Source organism: Cyprinodon tularosa, unplaced genomic scaffold (assembly GCF_016077235.1).
Source record: "Cyprinodon tularosa strain WSP-4 unplaced genomic scaffold, ASM1607723v1 ctg17, whole genome shotgun sequence".
In the NCBI taxonomy this organism is placed as follows: Eukaryota; Metazoa; Chordata; class Actinopteri; order Cyprinodontiformes; family Cyprinodontidae; genus Cyprinodon; species Cyprinodon tularosa.
The window spans coordinates 3,468,324-3,490,749 of record NW_024038531.1 but is presented as its reverse complement, the minus strand read 5'-3'; the positions used below and the strand labels follow the sequence as shown (position 1 = coordinate 3,490,749).

Genomic DNA, 22,426 nt, shown 5'->3' with positions numbered 1-22,426 from the left:
ATTATGAAAACTGTCCATTTGGTAGGGATATAGAGATGGAGATCTGTGTTAGTAGCTCTAACCAGTGCGATCTTCTAATTCATGTTTTCCTCATATGCTGCAGCCGTACTAAACATGCAGACAGAGACTTAGATCTAAGCATATTAATATTATAATGGCCTAGTCAAAGTCCAGATTTAAATCGAACTGATAATCTGAGGCAAGAGTTAAAATTAATGCTCACAGATATCTTCGTCCACTTTAAGAGCTTAAAATATTTAGCAAGAAGACAGAGACAGAACTTCCGCCTGTAGATTCCCTGTATAAACAGGAAGTGGGAGATTTGTCATTCAACCCTTTTTTTTCTATTTTACACATGCAACCCATCCTGAACATAACTTCTTATCCCTTCTTATAACGACGCTTCATACTTTCTAGCACTACAGTGCAAAGAGTAAGGAGAGCTGGAAAGACTTTAAAATGACCGGTTAGGTTCTCAGGAACATTGAACTGAAGAAATATGGCTTGAATCTCTGCCATAGTTGCAAGTTGGTCTAAATCTCACCACAACAGAGTGGGTCAGGACGGGTCCTGTTTACAGCTGCTGAGGTGCTAATCTTGTTTGTTGCAGTACAATAAAAAAAACAACTAATTTTCAACTTTCTGGAGCTGCAAACGCCACTTCCTTTACAAGCTTTAAATATCTTAATCTATACACCTATATATCTATTTGATGTAAATTTCTAGCTACCTTCACAGGATGATTTCTTCTACACAGGATCAGCCAGAGGGATCACTTTAGCACAGATCTGCATGGAAGGATGAGCATGGAGGGCATGCAAATTATTTTCTATAGCAGAGTTGAAAGAAAAAAACATATTTAGCTGCTTAGCTAAGCTCTTCCAGGTGTTTTTAGTTTGTTTATTAGAGGGCAAAGTTCCTCTGACTGTGTAGTAGGCTGCTTACTACCCATAACTTCTCTGCACAACCTTCGATTCCAGTTATTCCCCACAAAAAGACATGTTTTTACTTTTCTCTGTGGGTTTACCTGAGCTTCATACGATGAAGCTCTTTGCTCCTTCCTGTTAGAAAATATTCATGAAAATGGAATTGGACCTTTTCAACTGCAGTCACATGCAGAGACACTCTCCTCTCATTTCTCTTTGGCCTAATCTCTCTGTCTCCTCTCTACCGGAAAGCACAGCAACCCAAACAAACCTCCTCCCCAGCTGCAATCTTAAACGCTTGACTTAGACACACTCGATGCACAAAACCACTCTGCTCAGAGGAAAAAGAAAGAAAACAGCAGCAGGGTTTCTCTCCGGTGACAAACAATGACAAATCGAGGTACCCTGATGATGTGACAGCTCGAGTCTGTCGCTGAAACAAAGATAAACATGCTCGGTTAGAGGAATGCAATTGAAGGCAACGGAGGATTATCGTGCATGCATGTTGAAAACAGGATATAGAGATGTCTTTCACACTCAGGCGGAGTTTTAACCGACTGCATCGGCAGAAAACTAAATATCCCCCATTGTCGGAGAAAATAGTGGAGTCAGTATCAGCTCTGTTTTATATGTAGAAAATAGATTAATACACACTAAATGAGATACAGGAAATCCTGTTTTATATTTCTAAAAGCCCAATAAGCAAACTTTGAAAAGTGATATAAAAGCAAAGCTTAAAAAGGTTTGGAAACTATAGTTTTCCAAAAGGAACAAATCAACTTCCTTTTAGGTTTGCTGACGTAAACAGACTCCTCTGGTTGTTTTCTGTTAACATCAGTTAACATGGATAAACAGATGTAGATGTTGATTAAGCATTTAGCAAACTCAAGGACATTTCTGAGCCATGTGCTGCCTACTAAGCAGCAGGAGATAAAGATGGCGCCCTGACCCACCAATACCAACTAACATCCTCCCCTTAAACAGATGCTGAACTCAGAGCTTGAGTGGAACCATTGGAGGCAACAGATGCGATAGAGAGGAGGGAAATCTGGGAGTGAAATAGAGCCAGAAAATTAGCCGGTTTTGCAGCATCTCTCTGAATGGTGCAGTTGGGACAATTGAAAAATAAAGTTAAGCACATAATTCACTAATTTTGGAGATTCAAAATTTTCCAAATAGAATTAATTAAACATAAACCAATAAGCTGTTCCTCTTTGCAAAATTTTAAACTCTCCTGGAATAGGATACTATCAGGTTTCTGTTTCTGTTATGTTTTTCTTTTGAGTATTCAGTCTTACTTTACTCCTTGTTTTCTAGTGTTTAGTCTTCTTTTCTCCATGTTTTATAGTCCTAGTAATTTAATTATCATTTTGTTGTTATTTCCAGGTTTCTATTTGTTGCTCTCTGCTGCCCTCTTATGTTCTCCTTCTTCCCTAGCTCTTTCCCTCTCTTGTTCTGTGCACACCTGCTCCCAGTTTCCTCATTAGCCCCCTCTTTGTCTCAGTCTCCTTTAAAAAGCCCTCTCTCTTCAGTTCCCCTTTGCTGGGTCCTCGTCAAACATGCTCCAACTCCTTCTCTCTGTGCTTTCCGGTTTAGACTAGTTTTCATGATTTTTTGGATTTTTGGACTTCTGGTTTCATGTTTGTTTGGACTTTGTTTTCTTTTTGGATTTTTGGATAACCTGCCTCTGTTTTCTTTTAAGTCATTATTAAATCCACAAGAGATTCACCTCTGCCTCCCCGCCTCTGCTTTTGGGTCAACTAACCATAGCCAAATCGTGACAGATACTTGTCGGCCATGTTAGATTTCAGTTTCCAAATAACTTTGACCAATGTGACTGCATTTTAGATGAAACTATAAATGAACTCCTCCTTCATTTAATGCATATTAATTCCCAATGAGCTGTAGCATCCTCTGAAAGCAAACTACAGCTGTCTGACTTTATGACATCCTTCCAGCGCTTTTACTCTGTAGAGACAGTCATAGGTGGAGATTTTACTGCCTTATCTTTATTTTCTATCTTCACTCTCCTGTAAAAAGTACTACTAATGCTGCAATATATTTGTTTAGCTGTGTCTTAAACCCTGTGACAGACCGGCGACTGATCCATAACTTACCTTGCCCTGCGCCCAATCTCTGCTAGAGAAAGGACAAACAACGATTAAAGCTGATGGATAGATGTGTCTCCTTCCTGGGAGGACCTGTTGATCCTGTTTTTGTTGTCTTTTAACATGAGTTATAAACACATAGATAACTTTATGTCACACAATAAGATAAAGCTACAAATTTAACACAAAAATTATATATAACTACTGACTGTTTATGACTGAAAAGGGATACGAAGAAGTGAAACTTAATTAATAATACACCTTCTCTCCTTTCTATAGTCCTTCACACCAACAATCTTACTGATTTCTACTTTACATATGGGTCCATACTACTCCAGAAGTCTGTTAAGTGAGCAAAAAATTTATATTTTAATGTAAAATATATATATTTTTTTTGTTTACTTAGCAGACGTCTGAACTTCTGATTGAAAATACTCCTGGTCCATGGGGTTTGTGCCTTCTGCCATCCATCCCTTATAAATGACTCTAGTCTTCAGTGCTGCCTGTCCTGAAAGTTGCGGTTTCTCTCCACCATCAACACATTCTTGCTTAGAATGAGGGATTGCTGATGAATCAATAACTCATCATTATTGATCAATGCTGTTTTTTAAATGTACTAATTTGAATGAAATCAGTCTGTATGAGAAAACTGATTTGAACTTAAAATTTAGTCAATTTGATTTGATATTGGATATGAATTTGATCTGCTTGAGTTGAAAAGTTCATTAAGATGATATTTGTTGTGAATTGGTGTGAAATAAATAAACAGAATTGCGTAATCATACTTTGCGACATGTTTAGAGGCTAAATCCCTCGTGGTTTTCTCATCAGTACATGTGCATAGAAACTAAATCAGATCTAATACACATCAACTATAAAAATGTCTTAATATTTCTCCCATCCTTTCATATTACATTAATAGAAACATGTCAGGATTTAATCAAGTGTTGTAGCAGAAAGTTCATGGAAAATGTCACCTAAAAATCTGGGCTGTTCCAGTGTTAGCCGTCCTTCCTGCTGCTGACCTCGCGTTCAGCTCCTAACTCTCCTGACCTGAACAGTCCTGAACTTGGAGGAGGATTAAAGCGCAGCAGCTGTAGCTGTAACAGGCAGTTCAACAGTTCAAATCCAGGATCATCTGAGGGGAACCAGGGTGCGAGAGGTGAATCGGTACTAATCTACCCAGACCTCTCCTGAGCAATGCAGCTGACATGCAGTTTTATACCAACTTTTTAAAATAATTTTTTTAGCAATAAATGAAGCAGTCACTTTAAGATAAACAGCTCCAAAATATTTTCTCTTGCAAAAAATAAATCCTGCATTAGTTTATTTCCTAAACATCTGCATGCAAACAGAACATCTGGGTCATTTTACATTACTTCTTTTACTGGATACACAATTTCATGGAAAGGTGAGCTTGATGTGAGCTTCTTACTGCTCCTAATAGCCTCTGAGTGAGACATTACTGCTAAATAAAAGGGAATATGTGATTGCCTGAGCTGCCATCGCGCTGCGTTATGTCGAACATGAATCTGTGGCTGCTCGCTGAGCTCATTTTACAGCCCGGCAAGCGCCTTATTTGTTTACCCTAAATGTGTTATGGTTGCAAAACACACAACGGCTCCTTTTGATGAAAACAAATCAATTTCAACCCATTAGATCGGGTTTAAAGCATGGAAGAAATATTAAATAAAAATGTTAACAGTCTGCGAATACCTCTGCTTGGAATGTTTGGGAGATTTATTTAGAGGCAGGACAAAGGTGTTTGTGTTGGCATGAAAAGGACAGCCTCTATACCCTCTCCTCCATTTTTCTTCCAACAGAAAGCAGAAATATGTTAAATATGCAGCAGTGTGACCTTCGTACATAGATCAGGGTTTATTTTTAGGAAAGGTGCCTCCCTCCCTTGCGCCACCCTCCTTTTTTCATTATCTATATCAGGGCTGGCATGTGCAGAGATAATGGCTGAACATCTGGCTTCCACTCACTAGCAGGGTGTGGATAGGTGTCTTGTTTGAAGAGCTTCATGGCCAAAAAAGGCAATCATAAAACCTAACTCTATCAAGATGTGAATGCCTCATTTAGGAGAAACCTAGCTTTGGGTAATGGTGACACAAATCGGGGAAGCAAAGGCACCCTTCACCAATCAAACTGATAAAATAAGGTTTCTACCTTGGAGCAGATAGAAGTTTTAGGTCTGTTTTTGCGCCATTAAATTACATTTCCAGTAATGAACGCCTATAGCAAATTTAAATCGGAGCCTGGGGTAAAAACAGCAGAATGTAAAATGATTGAAAATCCTGCATTATTACTAAACAGAGTGTTACATCAGCACATAGCTTCTAATAGCATAGTGTGTTATTATTGCTAAAACCTGCTAATCTGGGATCAGTATTCTAGATACCTTCAGGAAAGCAGAACAGTGCATTATCTATGTGGATAAGTAATTAAAAATATGTTTGCATTTAGGCGGCTCAGTGGAGCAGTGAGTAGGGCTGCTGCCTTGCAGCAAGAAGGTTCTGGGTTCGATTTCTTTATGGAGTTTTCATGTTCTCCCTGTGCTTCCCCCTCACAGTCCAAAAAACAAAACTGTTAGGTTAAATTGGATTCTCTAAATTCTCCTTAGGTGTGAGTATGTGTGCATGAATGGTTGTTTGTTTTTTGGCACACATGCCGTTAATAATCCATGGAATGTAATATGGTCTATTTTATCCGTTTGCAGCAATAATTCCAAAATAATGTATTAATCCCAAAGGGAAATTCACTCATATGTTATTTTTTAAACAGGTATTGTAGGTGTTGATAGCTGTAGGCAGGATGTATCTTCTGTAGCAGTCTGTCTTGCACCTGATCTGGAGAAGCCTCTGACTGAAGACACACTTGTTTAAAGATCTTCTGAAGAGGATGCTCACTGTCGTCCATCATTTTCTTCACTCTATGAAGAGTTCTTCTTTGTGAAATAATCTCCAGAGGTTCTAGAGGAGTTCCTAGAACAGAGCTGGCCTTCTTGATTAGCTTCTTAAGCTTTTTTAAGTCATTAGCTCTAATACTGTTACCAGGCTCGGACTGGGAAGGAAGCCAGGAAGACACCCACTCTCACATACAGTGGCGTCACTGACTCATGTTTTTCAGCCCAAAAAATGTTCTTAATCAGCCTGGATATACAAAATCTTACCCAATTTGAACCAAAGTCTATTGATCTGGTAGGCCATAAATCTAAAGATAAACCCCATCATGCACCGCAACATATTTTTGCAAAATATTTGAACATTAATTCGCCAAATAGGAAAGTAACACCGTAGTTTGGTTTAAAGAAAGCATTTTAATTTTATTATAATTATAATTTATTTTTTGCAAGGATTTTACAGTTTGAAGAAATAGGATTTTACAGTTTGAAGAAGTAGAGAATTACACCATATGCCAACCGTCATAAGGATGTGTATGACAAAGAAGGGCTATATATACTGCATGCATCATTTGGGAAGTTAACATTGGATGCCCGGTATCACAGATTCGCAGTCCGAGCCTGACTGTTACCTTAGCAGAGGATGGAAGAAGAGCTCACACTCTCCACAACAGACTTATAAAAGATACGTCGGATCATGCTGCAAATGCTGCCGGACCTAAGCTTCCTTAGGAAGTGTGGTTGGAATGGAATAAGTGGATCAATTCTCCTGAAAAAGATTTCTTCGTGCTTAAAGTATTAATGGGAGCATGTCACCATTGATCCATTTGTGAGGTCAGAAAATGATGTTGTCAAGATGATACTCCCATAGTTAATCCCAAAGGAGTCTGTGAAGCCCTGTCTGCACCAAATCATCTCATCTATGTCTTTATGGCCATAGCTTTGGGAACTGATATGCAGTCTTTTTGGGGGAAAAGAGGTTGTGCCAAAACAATAAAGTGTACAGCATTGCATCATATAACTGTTTCCAAAGAGCTTAGAGCATTGAATTATCCAAATTCTCTTTGGATGCTCAAAGATCAACAGTTTATTTCACTGGAACTAATTGACCGTGGGTCGATTCTAGAAAACAGCCTCATACTATGATCCCTTCTACACCAAACCACACTTGATACAATGCAGTCAGGTTTGTGTCTTTTCACAGGCAAATGCCAAACCCAGAGTAGTCCATTTAATTACTCTCCAGCCCAGTGTCGGTGTGGATACTTTCTCCGCACACTCGGTTTTACAAGTAGCTCAAACCAATAATCGTTAGTGCAAACAACACACCCACACTGTCAGACCTCCCACACTGGTGTGTTTGCTGCTGGCTGAGCCTGCAGCTTTACCCTGCTCATAATTTCTACCTGAACACCATCTCTACATGTTAGTAGTGTATCCTACAAATTCTGCAAGGTGGACTACCCATGGATCAATTGATCTAAAAAGGGTCAGATTTGGAGAGTGCACTTCTTTTTGCTTTCAACAGCTTCTTCAATCTGAGTTGTGAAACTCTGTTGCTCCTTTTAAATTCTTGTTTTGCTCTACCTCCATCTGTCAGTTAAGGTGAATAGCTTTGTTTTGGTGGGATTGTTAATATGACAATAAAAACAATGGGTTTAATTTGCTTTGAGATGTTAAAAATTGTATGTATAGTCTATTTTCCTTTCTCTTGATTGTTAATAGCTTAATAATCCTGTTTGTTCAGTAATGTTCTTAAACTCTGCTCTTAACTAATTTTACCTTCTACAATGCACTTTTTTTATGTTGTTCTATTTATTGATTTTTACAAAAAAATAAAATGTTACCAGAGTTAGCCACAAGGTAACATCTGCAAATTAGTTCACTGGATTTTGGATTTTGTCTATAGATAGATAGATAGAGAGAGAGAGAGAGAGAGAGAGAGAGAGAGAGAGAGAGATAGATAGATAGATAGATAGATAGATAGATAGATAGATAGATAGATTGGAAAATAAATCGAAATCTAGATAAGTCATTTTTTCTTTACATAAGTGTATTTTTTCTTGAATTGAGGAGGTAAAAGAGACATTTTGCCAATGGAACAAGACAATGTAGATTTAAAATAAGAAAACACAATTGCATTGTCTTATTTCAACTGCGTATTATCTAATTATCTTAATTTAAGAGTAAAAATACTCATTCCATTGGCAAACTATCTAGGGGTGTGCATTGGCACTGCCCTTACGATTCGATTCGATTACGATTCACCAGGTAACGATTCGATTCAATTCGATTCTACGATGCATTGCGATGCATCGAAATCCCATTGACTTCGTAAAATCTGAAATGTGCCCAGATATCCGCTTTCCAAGCTTTTTAATTAGGCCTACCCGTCTATCGCGGTCATCTCCCTCCGCCTCAGCCATCTTGATTGTTGTTGGTATGCCCCCGGAAGTAATTGAAACTTCACAACTTGTCCATTTGAGGCCAGAAAATAAACAGTGACATAATCGATTATGGCACGTTGCCGCATCGATGCTGAATCGTGCGTGCCCCGCATTGCAATGCATCGCTGAATCGATTATTGTTGACACCCCTAAAACTATCTCATCTACCTACTTAAAATAAGGATAAATACACTTAATTTAAGAAATTCTTACTTACTTCTAAGTTGTTTTTGCAGTGTAGATAGTGTATTTTTTTTTCTCTTTTTATTCAAGGATGCTTTATTTTCTTGTATTAAACAAACTCCCTGTAAAAAAATCCTCTAAAAAAATGGTAATTTTCATTAAATACTTACTAATAAATGTTTTCCTGCTTATAGAGACACTTTTTATTATATTCACATGATACATAATGTTTAATTACATTTTTCTTTAATATATTTTTAAACCTTTGATAATGTAGTACAATCTTTTAGCTCCCGGTTTGTTCCGTACGTCAACCCCAACAAAAGAAATACAATATTGTTTTATATTTGCTCTTGTTTTGGGTTTTCTGCACATTTTGTACCCTCTAAGATCATAAGCAGTGACCCTGGGTATTTAGTGGAAACAAATTATTATTTACTTTGTACACGAATTGAACTGTTTTAAAGTAAAGAAAAAATTGTTTAATGTTTTCAGATAAATAAAAAGTTGGTTTGTATGCTTTCTATAATCTGTTCTATTAACAATTAGAATAGCTCTGCTTTGAATTATGAACAAAGCGTTTAATTTAGTCATATAGGTGTTACCCCACCCTTCATTGGGTCCGGCAAAACTAAAGATAAGTAAATATTTCTATATACTGTTCGTTATCTGTATAAATTTAATATCTACTTTATGTTTTGATGCTTGAAAATACGTTTTCAAGGACTGAGGTCGAATTCCTTCCCGTGCGCGCTCCCGCCCTCATGCCTGTGATAGCAGGGTGACGGTTTTCTCCACAACACCGGAAGTGCTACTGTTAGCGCTCGCGGTGTTTCCCTGCAGCGTCTCTGATCTGAGCCGAGCGCGTTCACACCTGGTGGGACGGAGGCGAGCCGTTTGGCGACAGACGCAGGCAGGTGAGTCTCTGTCAGTTTTTAACACACTTTTCTGAGTTTTTACATGTGAGTTCATGATTCTTTATTGGAGACGAACCGAAGCAGAATGACTTAAAAAGTTTTAAAACTTCAAACCTCTTTGAAGAAAGCGCGTTCTTCCATAGGCTTTACTTACGGCAGAAACAAGTTGGCTTGTTAAACGTTTAAAAAACACTTAAGTTTTGTTCATAAGGAGGCTGACTTTGTTTTTCTCCAACCTGTCAACAGCTCCAGATTTAATCACTTGAGGAATGTGGTTTCATTAGGAGGACAGTCCAAACCTGGATGTTTGCATTTATTTCAACTTCGGCGTAACTTTCACCAATTTCCAGGTATGGCTACGGGCGGGTTTAAGTCAAACGCAACCACTGACTTTTTGGAGGAGTGGAAAGCGAAACGGGAGAAAATGAGGGCTAAAATGCTGGGGGACATAGCAGCGGCCACTGGGGTCCCCATGAGCCCCAGCAGCAGCAGCAGCAGCCGCGCGCCGCCGGGCTCCGAGCCCAGCGCCAACCCAGACCGGAGCGCCTCCGCTGGGAACTGCCGCACCTCCTCCACCACCTCCTCCTCCTCCACCACAGTTGCTCGGTCCCCCTCAAGCGGAGCGCTGAACAGACCGGAGGAAGAAGAAGCGCACCTCCCGGCCGCAGCCCCCACCGCCCAGGGGAGCAACCTGAAGAAGGCCCCGCCTCAGATGGAGAAGGCTCGGTGCGCTTCTCCGGACTCCAGCTCCATGATGGCGTGCAATGACAGCGACAAGGACAGTCCGTCACCATCACCCAGCAAAGGGAAGGAGAAGAAAAGCTCTGGTCCCAGTGCAAGGAAGGGCAAAGGACAGATAGAGAAGAGGAAGTTAAGGGAAAAGAGGAGATCAACAGGTGTAGTCAGCATACCGTCCAATGAGGTGAGTCTGACAAACTCATCTAAACCTGCTTCATCCACACACCAACACCTCTTCTAATAAGTGTATGCCTGCAACTAATAATTAATTGATTAATTGATCAATCTGTTTATTATTTTCATCGATATCAGATTGCAAAATGTTCTTTAATGATGATTTTATACAGAATTTAAACCAGGTTAAGCTTAAACTAGTGGCATGTTTTAGTCTCTATGCTGCAGGAAATCAATGAATTGTTTCAACTCTAAAGAAGGTATTTAAAGTCTAGCTTTTTTTTGTTTGTTTGTTTAGAAAAATATAATGTTTTTTTACATTATCAGTTGTTATGTTTTGTAATAATTTTGACAGGAAGAAAGTTTCTATCTATTAGATCTCATCTGTCTTTCAAGTTGTTAGTATTTATAACTGCATTGCCTAATAAGCATGCCATTAAGTTCTACAGAAGCTTTAAATCTTGTCTGAGAAGGGAATAAACACCTGAAACATTCCAGCCACTGAGCAAATAACAGCAAATATGTGGAGGATGGTACCTTAAACACACCAGGGGGAAGTACGGTGATGGGAGTATCATGCTGTGGAATGCTTTTACAGATGCCCTTTAGATAGTCTCACCCAGATTGAGCTATTTTGCATAAAATGTGTGAAATGTTCAGTTTCTAAAGGTGGAAAAGACCCAACCCTAAAATAGTACTGCGGTAGTTAAAATTGTTTCGAGGGTATTTCCCAAATGGAGTAGAATGTAAACACATGCTATTTCTTTCAGCTCAACATTTTGTAGGAAACAGAAAAAAAAAAAAACTCTAAAGAAAGTTTATTAATTTTGTTTTTGTCTCACATAAAAACCCTTAAGTTTGTGGTAATGTGACGAAATGCAGAATTCCTTTTAAGGTGCTCTTTGGAACCTGTTCATTTAGCTTAATTTTTGTTGCATGTTTTCCAACATTGTAGGAAGTCATGAACGATATTTTCTGAAAGTTTAAGTTTATGTTGCACAGAATTGGGGGACTTTTTGGGAAAAGTGTTACTTAGAAATGTTATTCCTCAGAATGGTGTGTGTAACACTTTCATAAATGATTTAAAGCAAAGAGCAGCTCTTGTTTTCCCCAAAAAAGTCTCCAAATTCCTCTCATACATGTGTCTGGTTTAATCGAGCCTCTGCAGCGGGAAGGGGGCGGTATCTGAGAGGGAAGGAGGGGAGTCATGTTTGCATTCATTGTTTTTGAATTTAAATCATGTCGCACTCCTTTGCCTGATTCCTGTGGTTTAGACACATGCAGGAACTCTGATATGGAGCTGAGCCAGTCGACCTAGTGAGGGCCACCGCTGTGATTATGTTCTCTAAAAGCACTCGACTTATACACACATTCTGGAAGCATGTGCTTTTTTTCTCACTAAGGTTAGAAGTGCACCATAACCTTCCTATTTTCCATTTGTTCTCACATTTACAACTCACCAATCTGAGCTCTCTGGGTACCTAAATATTGCAGTGTGGTGCTCTGTATCCTATTATCAGATACTCATGAGTAAAAAATGTTGAAGACTTTTAATGCTGGCCTTCAGCAAACAAGCTTTGCCACATATCTTAGATATGTGGTTCCCAACATCAGGGTTTGGAGACTTTGTAGGACAGAAACCATCTCGAGTAAATGTTTTTAAAAACATTCTAGTGATAACAGTTTTATTGTAATTCAAGTAGATCCTTTTTTTTCTCCAATCTGATAGCGATACCTGCGCTGACCTTATAGGCTGATATCCGATACTTGTCCGATTCAACTGTTGGATAAATTAACCATATAGCTAGACATGAGAGTGAAAGCTTTAGCCTTGACAAAAACATAGTTTAAAAGAAGGTAACAAATTACAATAAAAATAGTGCAATACCATAACAAATTGATAATGAATATAAATCGCATTTAAATTATTTACTTTCAAATGAGCAGCAAAAGAAATAACAGTTCATTGTAAAGTGCACTGTATTGGGTATGCGATATCAAAATACAAATATCCTATCCTACAAGTCAGAATAGGATCCGATATCCAATTCAGCTAATTCTTCAATATAGGATCTGATAGGAGCTAATATCCGACCCAGCTAATTAGTAGGGATGGGGATCGTTAATATTTATTGATATCGATACCTTTATCGATACTCCTTATCGATCCGAGTCTTTATCGATACCACTATCGATACTTTTCTGTTATTTGGTGGAAAGACGATGCAACAAAATTTTTTTAACAGAACTGGTATTGCTTTTATTGCTTAACAAGTGAGCATAACAAAAACGTTTCTAGCCTTCAATAAACATGGCTAATGTAATAGGCCACTTCGAAATGACATAAAACTAACTAGAATGTATTTTCACAATTGTTGGTTAATGTATTGTCTACTGTCACTTTTCATCATGTTTTTAGTGATTAGGAAAATATTTACCAAATAAATAATTGTATTTTAAATTAAATTAAATTTTTTATAAATGTTGGCATCAGTAGTTTAATTATATATAGAGCAATATACAACTGTATTACTCATGTTTCTCGCCAAAAACAAAATTTCCCGTTTTCTTTACGTTACACTTGAACGCATCATGATAACCTAATTGTCGTTTTACTGAGCCAATCTGAACACATCATCACGCAGCACGTCTGAAACTTTATTTACTTTTCAAGCTAACTAGCTTGTATGCTGCCGATTACAAGACGGATTTCACAATTACTATTTTTAACTGACCGGACAAGCTACAAAGTCGGTGTGCGCGCTTACCAGTGGCATTCTGAGTGGATGATTAAGATGGGCCCGACTGTGGTGCGGCGGCAGCAGCAGGAGGAGGAGGAGTCTTTTCCGTTCAGCCATTCTCGAGTCGCGAGCAAAGTTAAGTGCCAGACTTCACTTGTTTTACTTTTAATATCTGTTTGCTTACAATTTCATTCCAAAACATTGGTGTACATGCTGCAGTGATTGGATTGATTAGATTTAAATGCTGTGACGCGACTCGAGGGACACACAATTATGTTACAGGACCTCCGGGAGAAGAAAAAAAAACGACCAGACTCGATAGTGGTATCGATAAGCCCAAACGTTATTGATTTTCGGGTTTTGAAAAAAGTGAAACCGGGTCCTTGATGGAACCGGGTTTCGATCCCCATCCCTACTAATTAGTCAGTACACTGAAAAAAAAATAGAGGTTGACAGAACTTACATTTTCTAGGCAACGTGATGCATTTGGTTTTTTGAGTTTTCTTTACTTAAATTCACTGTGGTTGAGTTTACAAAGATTTTTGAGTTCTGCCAACTTAGGTTTTTGGAGTGTTACATAGAAATTTTGAGTTCTACCAACTTAGGTTTTTGAGTTTCACCTTTAAGTTCTGAGTTCTATCAACTTTGTTTTATGAGTTTGACATATAGATTTTGAGTTCTACAAACTCAGATTTTGTAGTGTTATCTGCAAGTTGAGTTCTATCAACTCAGTTTTTTTAGTCCTACCAATCGTCTTCACTACCAATCATTCAACACACAAAAAATTATGTTAATACAACATTTTTATTGCTTCAAGCCAAACATTGCATCAATAGATACAGTATAAAACCATGTTCAACAACATAATCTTAACTGCACAGATCAAAGTAACATGACACTGGACCAGAATGTTCTAGATTCGTAAGAGTGATGATGAGGGAAAAAACAGTAAGACACCATTTTAGTAAGAGGAAAACACACAGGTAATTTTTTGTGAAGTAAGTGTATTAACATATATGAAAAAATAACAGTTTTACAAATTTGGACGGCCTTCAGTTTGTTTTTTTCAATTGTAGTCTCTTTAAATTGGGTGCACCCTTTTAAAAAAAATAAAATGAAATAAAATGTCTTGTTTCCCAACGGAAAAAGAAAAAGGTTTTCCCTTTTTATCTCTGAGTTTTTCTTTTTAGTCCTACCACTCCGACAGGACGATGAATGCAAAAAAAGAAAGTCCTCTTCAGTCCAAATCCTTCTCTTCAGTCCAAATCCAGATGTTCACACGGTTGGCTCGCCATCTCCATTTAAGGAGAGAATCCAGAATCCAGGGTATCCAAAAAACCCAGCCTGCATAGCACAACAGGGCTTAGTTAAATCCATTCACTTCTTGTTCTTAACTGTACAGTTTATATCTCTCCAAGTATGATAAATTTCAGTGTGTAATGTAACTTTTCTAACTCATTACGAATTAACTGCTGCATTACAGGGTTATGTCACTGTTTTTCTTGTAAAGCAAATAAAATCATGAAAGCAAAAAATCCACATGTAAATAATGTAAATAACAGTAAATACCCACATCGGATTAAGAAAGTAAAATAATATAGTCTTGTAATATTCTGTGCCTGAGTGCAACAACACTGCACTACATAAAACAATTTAGAAATTTAATAAGTTATTACACTCAACTTAATGTCTCTTTTCATTTGTACAATGAAAATATCAGGCACACTCTTTTCTCTATGCATAAACACTCACCCGCACATGCGCGGCACAAACACGCACGCGCACACGCGCATTATAAACGCGCACGTGCGCTGCTTTTCCTTTCATCAGAACGTGAAAAACATGTGAACTCATGCTTCAACTCGGTGGCAATACACCACAAGGGAATGCTAACTCACGGAGCTAACCGCTAACTGTCTGTACTTTGCAGCACTCACCAGGAAAACTGGTAAGGTCCCAGGGTCGTTCCTCCGTGGTTCTCCAGATGCATAAAATCACAATGTCCGCCAATCTTCTCAAACACGAGGGAAAAAGGCTGTGCCCTTGAAGAAAGGGATAGGAAACCCCGTACCGTAGTGGGCGTGTCCATGAACATAAGCAGTGCGCATGCCCATGAGTTTACAGTTGAGGGAACTCAAAAAATCTTGTATAGGCGATTTAAAACTCCTTGTTAAACCAACTTCTGAGAATTTGAGTTGGGCAAACGTGTATTTATTTGTTAGATGTCAAATTTATATTTCTGAGTCGGATTACAATACAATTGTGTGTTAGAACAACAATTGCCATTTACTTTTTTAACAGTGTATAGGATCCTATATCCGAACCAGCTAATTAGTTAGCATTGGAGCCGATATCCGACCCAGCTAATTAGTTGATATACAGGTGCTGGTCATAAAATTAGAATATCATGAAAAAGTAGATTGATTTCAGTAATTCCATTTAAAAAGTGAAACTTGTATATTATATTCATACATTACATACAAACTCATATATTTCAGATGTTTATTTTGTTTAATTTTGATGATTACAAATGACAACAAATGAAAATCTCAAATTCATCATATCAGAAAATTAGAATATTGTGAAAAGGTTCAAAATTGATGGCCCCTGGTGCCACACTCTAATCAGCTAATTAACTCAAACCACCTGCAAAAGCCTTTAAATGGTCTTTCAGTCTAGTTCTATAGGCTACACAATCATGGGGAAGACTGCTGACTTGACAGTTGTCCAAAAGACGACCATCGACACCTTGCACAAGGAGGGCAAGACACAAAAGGTCATCGCTAAAGAGGCTGGCTGTTCACAGAGCTCAGTGTCCAAGCACATTAATAGAGAGGCGAAGGGAAGGAAAAGATGTGGTCGAAAAAAGTGTACAAGCAAGAGAGATAACCGCACCCTGGAGAGGATTGTGAAACAAAACCCATTCAAAAATGTGGGGGAGATTCACAAAGAGTGGACTGCAGCTGGAGTGAGTGCTTCAAGAATCACCACACACAGACGTATGAAAGACATGGGTTTCTGCTGTCGCATTCCTTGTGTCAAGCCACTCTTGAACCACAGACAGCGTCAGAAGCGTCTTGCCTGGGCTAAAGAGAAACAGGACTGGACTGCTGGTGAGTGGTCCAAAGTCATGTTCTCTGATGAAAGTAAATTTTGCATTTCCTTTGGAAATCAAGGTCCCAGAGTCTGGAGGAAAAGAAGAGAGGCACTTCATCCACGTTGCTTGAAGTCCAGTGTAAAGTTTCCACAGTCAGTGATGGTTTGGGGTGCCATGTCATCTGCTGGTGTTGGTCCATTGTGTTTTCTGAGGTCCAGGGTCAACGCAGCCACATACCAGGAAGTTTTAGAGCACTTCATGCTTCCTGCAGCTGACCAACTTTTTGGAGATGCAGATTTCATTTTCCAACAGGACTTGGCACCTGCACACAGTGCCAAAGCTACCAGTACCTGGTTGAAGGACCATGGTATCCCTGTTCTTAATTGGCCAGCAAACTCTCCTGACCTTAACCCCATAGAAAATCTATGGGGTATTGTGAAGAAGAAGATGCAATACACCAGACCCAACAATTCAGAAGAGCTAAAAGCCACTATTAGAGCAACCTGGGCTATCATAACACCTGAGCAGTGCCACAGACTGATCGACTCCATGCCACGCCGCATTGCTGCAGTAATACAGGCCAAAGGAGGCCCAACTAAATACTGAGTGCTGTACATGCTCATACTTTTCATGTTCATACTTTTCAGTTGGCCAACATTTCTATAAATCCTTTGTTTTTATTGGTCTTCAGTAATATTCTAATTTTCTAATATGATGAATTTGAGATTTTCATTTGTTGTCATTTGTAATCATCAAAATTAAACAAAATAAACATCTGAAATATATGAGTTTGTATGTAATGTATGAATATAATATACAAGTTTCACTTTTTAAATGGAATTACTGAAATCAATCTACTTTTTCATGATATTCTAATTTTATGACCAGCACCTGTAGAAGGCGATATCTGATCCAGCTAATTGGTCGATATAGAAGCCGATATCTGATCCAGCTAATTGGTCGATATAGAAGCCGATATCTGATCCAGCTAATTGGTCATATAGAAGCCGATATCTGATCCAGCTAATTGGTCGATATAGAAGCCGATATCTGATCCAGCTAATTGGTCGATATAGAAGCCGATATCTGATCCAGCTAATTTATCAATATAGGAGCCGATATCCGATCCAGCTGATTGGTCAATATAGGAGTCAATATCTGATCCAGCTAATTAGTCGATATAGAATCCGATATCTGATCCACTTATCGAATTGATGCATCTCTAAATTCAGGTCATGTAATTGTTCAGTTGGTTTATTAGCAACACCTTTTTTCAGCCACTGATATTGGTTATATAATAATGGATACATTAATATAAAACTACATTAAATAAAACCTAAAACTAGTAATTACTAGCAAAGACCTGCTGATGAATTACTAAACATACTGTTAGGGTATGGTTAGTAATTCACCAGCAGCTCTTAGCTAGTAATGACTAATTTCAGGTTTTATTTGATGTGTGCCCCACTGATGTGAAGGGTTTTTAAATCAAAAACTGCATGATTTTTTTCCATCATGAATCATGTCTAGTCTCATTCTGAGCTATAGCATATTAGATGCTGAAAGTGTGCACCAGCGCTGAGCACCTGGAGATGTACAGTAGTGGATTAGCCTGACAAGTATAGCCCTGAAGAAGGCAGAGCTTTAATACAATGTCTTAACCTAGAAAATAAAGGATCTAAATTGTGTTTTGCAATATGGCATGCATTGATATGAAGGGTGTGCAGCACTAAAATACTCCAAATTCACCTATTAGTCTTTCACTTTATGCCATTGATTTTTAATGTGTAAAAGTCTGTGAACATCCTCATATATTTTTGTGACTGCTTGTGCAATTAAATAACAAAAAGGAAACAAACTTTCTTTTTAGAAGGTGGCTTCAAATCAAAGAAAAATGATTTTTGTTTGAAAAAAAATGCAGTTTGTGGAGATCACTGAGGGGAATTAGTTTACATAATGATGCATTTAGTCAGTAAAGTGCTAATAACTTTCAGATGCTGAATTTTTTTTCCCTTTGTGCTCGTGCTGGAAGTTCATAGTGAGGTGTCGCTTTTTCCCATCTCTTATTGCTTCATAAGTAAACAGTAGCAGGCATACCACAGGATGGTTTCTTTTCCTTCTTCAACTTTAGTTTGAAATAAGTCAGGGTTTCTTGTCAGATTATAATTAACTGGTCTTGTGATGATTTTGGCGTGCAAGAATTCTTTCTTTTTAGCATGTAAAGGTGGGTCAAACTCTCTGCACTGCAAGCATTATGCCGATCTAATCTCTAGTAATGGAGTTAAGCAGTAGAGTCCTAGTTGGCACAGGGAAGCTTCACAAGGTGCTGATCATGAAAAAAAGTGACGGTGGGGAAAATCAAAGCAGCTGTTAGAAATGAACCAACTATGTACCAATGGTAAAGCAACATAAAATAAGTTACTATTTAAAATGAATTAAAGGAGAATTCCGGTTTTTAACACTTTTAGCCCATTTTCTGTAGTGTCCAGGATGAAATCGAATGATCGACACCAACATTTTGACAATTGGTCCTGTCTCTGCTTTTTGGCTCATTTAGAATCCACCCCTGGCTGCTTCAGAATGGCTTCCATAGTGCATGTCCGATAATGTCCTTAAAACAACCTTAAACGTTCTTTTTTTTTAAATATGCTACTCACCGGGTCGTCAGCGCTGTTCAATGACGTTCCAAAAAAAGTTTCGTAAAGAAAAAACGTTCCTGTAGTGTTTTATTTAGCATTTTGTAAATCCCATTCAGTTCTGTTGGAATAGTCAATATTCCCCTGCCACCGGAAACGGAAATGGGGCCTGTTTACACAGTTGTAGTCTTTTCGCTTCACTCTGTGTACTCCGACAATCAAAAAATCAAACTCAGTGGAAAAAATAAATGTGTTGGAAATGTAAAAATTGATATTACTGAAAATGCTTCCTTATTCATCCGTAATATTTAGATATGCAGTAACTGTTATTACTGGTAAATCTATTGAGTTTACATCTATCTGATGGCGGGCTCATGCTGAACGTGGTGCGGTGTTGCAAGGAACCCAAACTAGGGATGCACGATATAATCGGCCCCCTATCGGTATCGGCCTTAAAACTGAATATTGGACATCGGCCACCCCACCGATATTTAACCCGATATTTGATCAGCTTCTGAGTTTCTAGAGTGTAAAAAAAAAAAAAAAATACTACTTCTTCTTCTTCCTCAAAAACTTCTTTTTGACAGACTTAAAAACTTCTAAAGACGAGGGATAAAAAATATTGATAGATTAAAATATCACAATATCTTCATATGCTGATATATTGCCATTTAAAAACACCATATCGATCTCTTTTACTAATGAAATATTGCTATATGTCATCGTTATGCTATGAAATCCCCCGAAAATTCACGAAATGTTGCCATATTTTTATATGTTGATATATTGACGCGGTATCGATTTATTTTACTAACAAAATCTCACAAGAATTTGCAAAATATCACGAGAGTTTGTAACAGAACGATGAAATTTCACGAGATTTTGAAAGTAAAATAGATCGATACCGCGTTTTTAAAAATCAATTTGATATCAGCATATGAAAATATATTTGAGTATATTATTTTTCAAAGTGTCAGAAATGGATAACAAAACTGCTATTTTCAATGACTACTTATTTTTGTCCAGCTTTAACATCGGTATCGATATCGGTTATCGGCTACATGAGTTTTAAAATATCGGCATACCGGATATCGGCCAAAATCCCAATATCGTGCGTCCCTAACCCACACCATTCAAATCAATCTCTACATGGTGCAGGCGTACTTGTCGGGACTGTGCAGATGAGTGAAGTCTTTTCCAGAAGTTTTGGCTGGACACCGCAGCGGTTAATTCAATTCAGTCCAGCTTATTTCTATAGCGCCAATTCACAACCAGTCATCTCAAGCAGTTTTACAATTCACCAGATCATCAGTCAAATTGACTCAAAGTTTTCTATCTAAGGTAAATCAGTTGATTGCATCGACTCATTATCTCTAACGCAATCCTTCACACTCACCATGCTTGTAGTGACAGTGGAGAGGAAAAACTCCCTTTTAGCAGGAAGAAACCTCCAGCAGAACCAGGCTCAGTGTGATTGTCCATCTTCCGAGGCCGACTGGGGTTCAAGGAGACAGAAGCAGAGATGCAAATAGCAGCTGTAAAAGGCGGCCCCGTCCAGGAAACACACAGCCAGGCAGACAAACTCCGAGCCAGCTCCCATGTCAGAGGATGGAGAGAGCACATGCAGCCAGTCACGGTCAGAGAAACAGGACCACACTGGAAAAGAGGCAGATCTCCAACATCTATAAACAAACGCGTTGATGGCAGCACCTTAACGTATCAAGCTCCTGAATTTCACAGCCCAGACAGAAAGCAGCCAAGCAGATGGAAAAAAAGTCCCAGAGAATTTCAGAATAAAATCAACCCTCCGCCCTACGTTAGAATCATTAGTGAAAAGACGGCAAAACACTGTCTTCTGGACATGCAGACCTTAAAAAAAACAAACGTTAACCCTCATTGGTCACTTCAGTAGGTAGCCCTTGCTGCTATAGGGTTGGACCACCGTTTTTATTCTGAAATCTCTGAATCCTTTGCAACTAAGATTCAACAAAGTGTTATAGACCTGATAGCATCACAGAGTTTATACAGATTTCCCATATAGTCGTTGGGTAAATCTCATGTTCCAGCACGTCCCAGAAGTGCTCAGATAGATAGATCTGGTGACTGTGGAGGCCATGGGTGTACAGTGAATGTATCGTTGTATAAAAGTAAAAAAAAAAAGAAGTTGGTGATGATTTGAGTCCAACCTGTTTGGCACCTACAGTTCAAATAATTTCCCTTTCCTTCCCTTTCAATTGTTTTTGATCTTGTGTAAACTTTCCCCAGCTGTAAAGGCATTGAGTTGCTGAATTTTATATTTAACAATAACAATAAAAAAAAAAGATTAAATAAATGAAATAGGAATTTAGCAAGCTGTCTATAATGGCTTTAGACGTAGTCATTAAAATATTGTTTCACTTCAGAACATCTGTTTCAGGTAGTTTTTTCCAAGTGACATGCCTGCTAAATATTGTTTAAACATGATGACTCATTTTCTTCACTTAGCTTGTTTCTAAAAGTAATTTCTTCTATATTGCCTCTAAAGCCTAACATGAGGAAGCTTTCAAATGTCTTGTGCTTCAGAACGATATGAATCGTTTTGTTAACTTAGCCGTTACCTTGTTTTAAAGTTGTAGAAACTAAATAAAAAAAAGACAAAAAACATTATATTTAATTTTCTAATTTATATAGTGTTTAGTTTTTCTTTTCTTTCCAAAAATAACAAAAATGCAAGCCTGACCTTCATTGAACACAACAATGAATCAAGATAAACCCTTTCGATGGAGGCTCTGATCTATTTACTCTGGGTGAAATGCTTTCTTTTTTCATCCTTTTCCATCCCTCGAAGAAGCAAACCATGCAAATGAGGACTCTCCTCACACAAGCCCTGCTTTGTGAAGTAAATATGAGCGGACAGGTGTGAATGGAGTTGCCTGGGATTGTCTTCCCTGCTCATTTTGTGGAGTATAAAAGCTGCAGAGAGGCATTTCAGAGCATCCAGGGAACCCAATCTTCTGACTGCTGAGGCCATAATGACATGATAAAAGCTCCATAGTCGGAGGGAAGCGGACACTTCTGAATGGCGTTGCTCACTCATCCCCTCAGTCTGGAAGGGACTGTCGCTGGGGGCTGACCTCTGACCTTGCGAAGAGAAACTTGTGCAATGCAGCAACCCTCAGAAAGAATGCTCTTGGAATGTTAAGTTGTTTTATCTGAAGAGGTTTCTGTCTGTGACGTCAGCGTGTTTCCCATCATTCATGTGGTGAATCCCATTGCCTGTTGTGTTGATTGTTACAAGCTATGAGGTTGATGAGGTCAGACACCTCAGTCCCTGGAGCTGCTGCAGGAGACTGACATCTAACAGCTTTAAATCAGTTTAAAACCGACCTTTGCTTTTTAACCCATGCTTCATAGCTTAACAGTGGTAGTTAGTAAATGCTCTGAAGGTTTTTAAATACTTCGACTGCAGGTCTGAAGGAATGCAGGAAGGTAAATTTAAAAGCGGTCGGGTTTGTTTTATATTGTATTATATTGTCACATAATGACAGTAAATAGCTGAGGGATTTTATCACTGG

The 22,426-nt window shown here is 38.4% G+C and overlaps 1 protein-coding gene across 2 annotated transcripts in view; it reads left to right on the top strand.

The window, feature by feature from the left end:
- The first annotated feature begins 9,350 nt into the window (after nt 1-9,350).
- pawr (PRKC, apoptosis, WT1, regulator) overlaps nt 9,351-22,426 on the top strand; it is an 82,933-nt gene continuing 69,857 nt past the window's right edge. The window contains exons 1-2 of one of the 2 annotated variants that reach the window (XM_038281361.1): nt 9,351-9,486; nt 9,733-10,408. In XM_038281361.1, coding sequence (XP_038137289.1) covers nt 9,839-10,408 — 570 coding nt within the window. In that variant the 5' untranslated portion in view covers nt 9,351-9,486; nt 9,733-9,838. The remainder of the gene's footprint in view (nt 9,487-9,732; nt 10,409-22,426) is intronic. The other variant, XM_038281362.1, reaches the window with a different exon arrangement.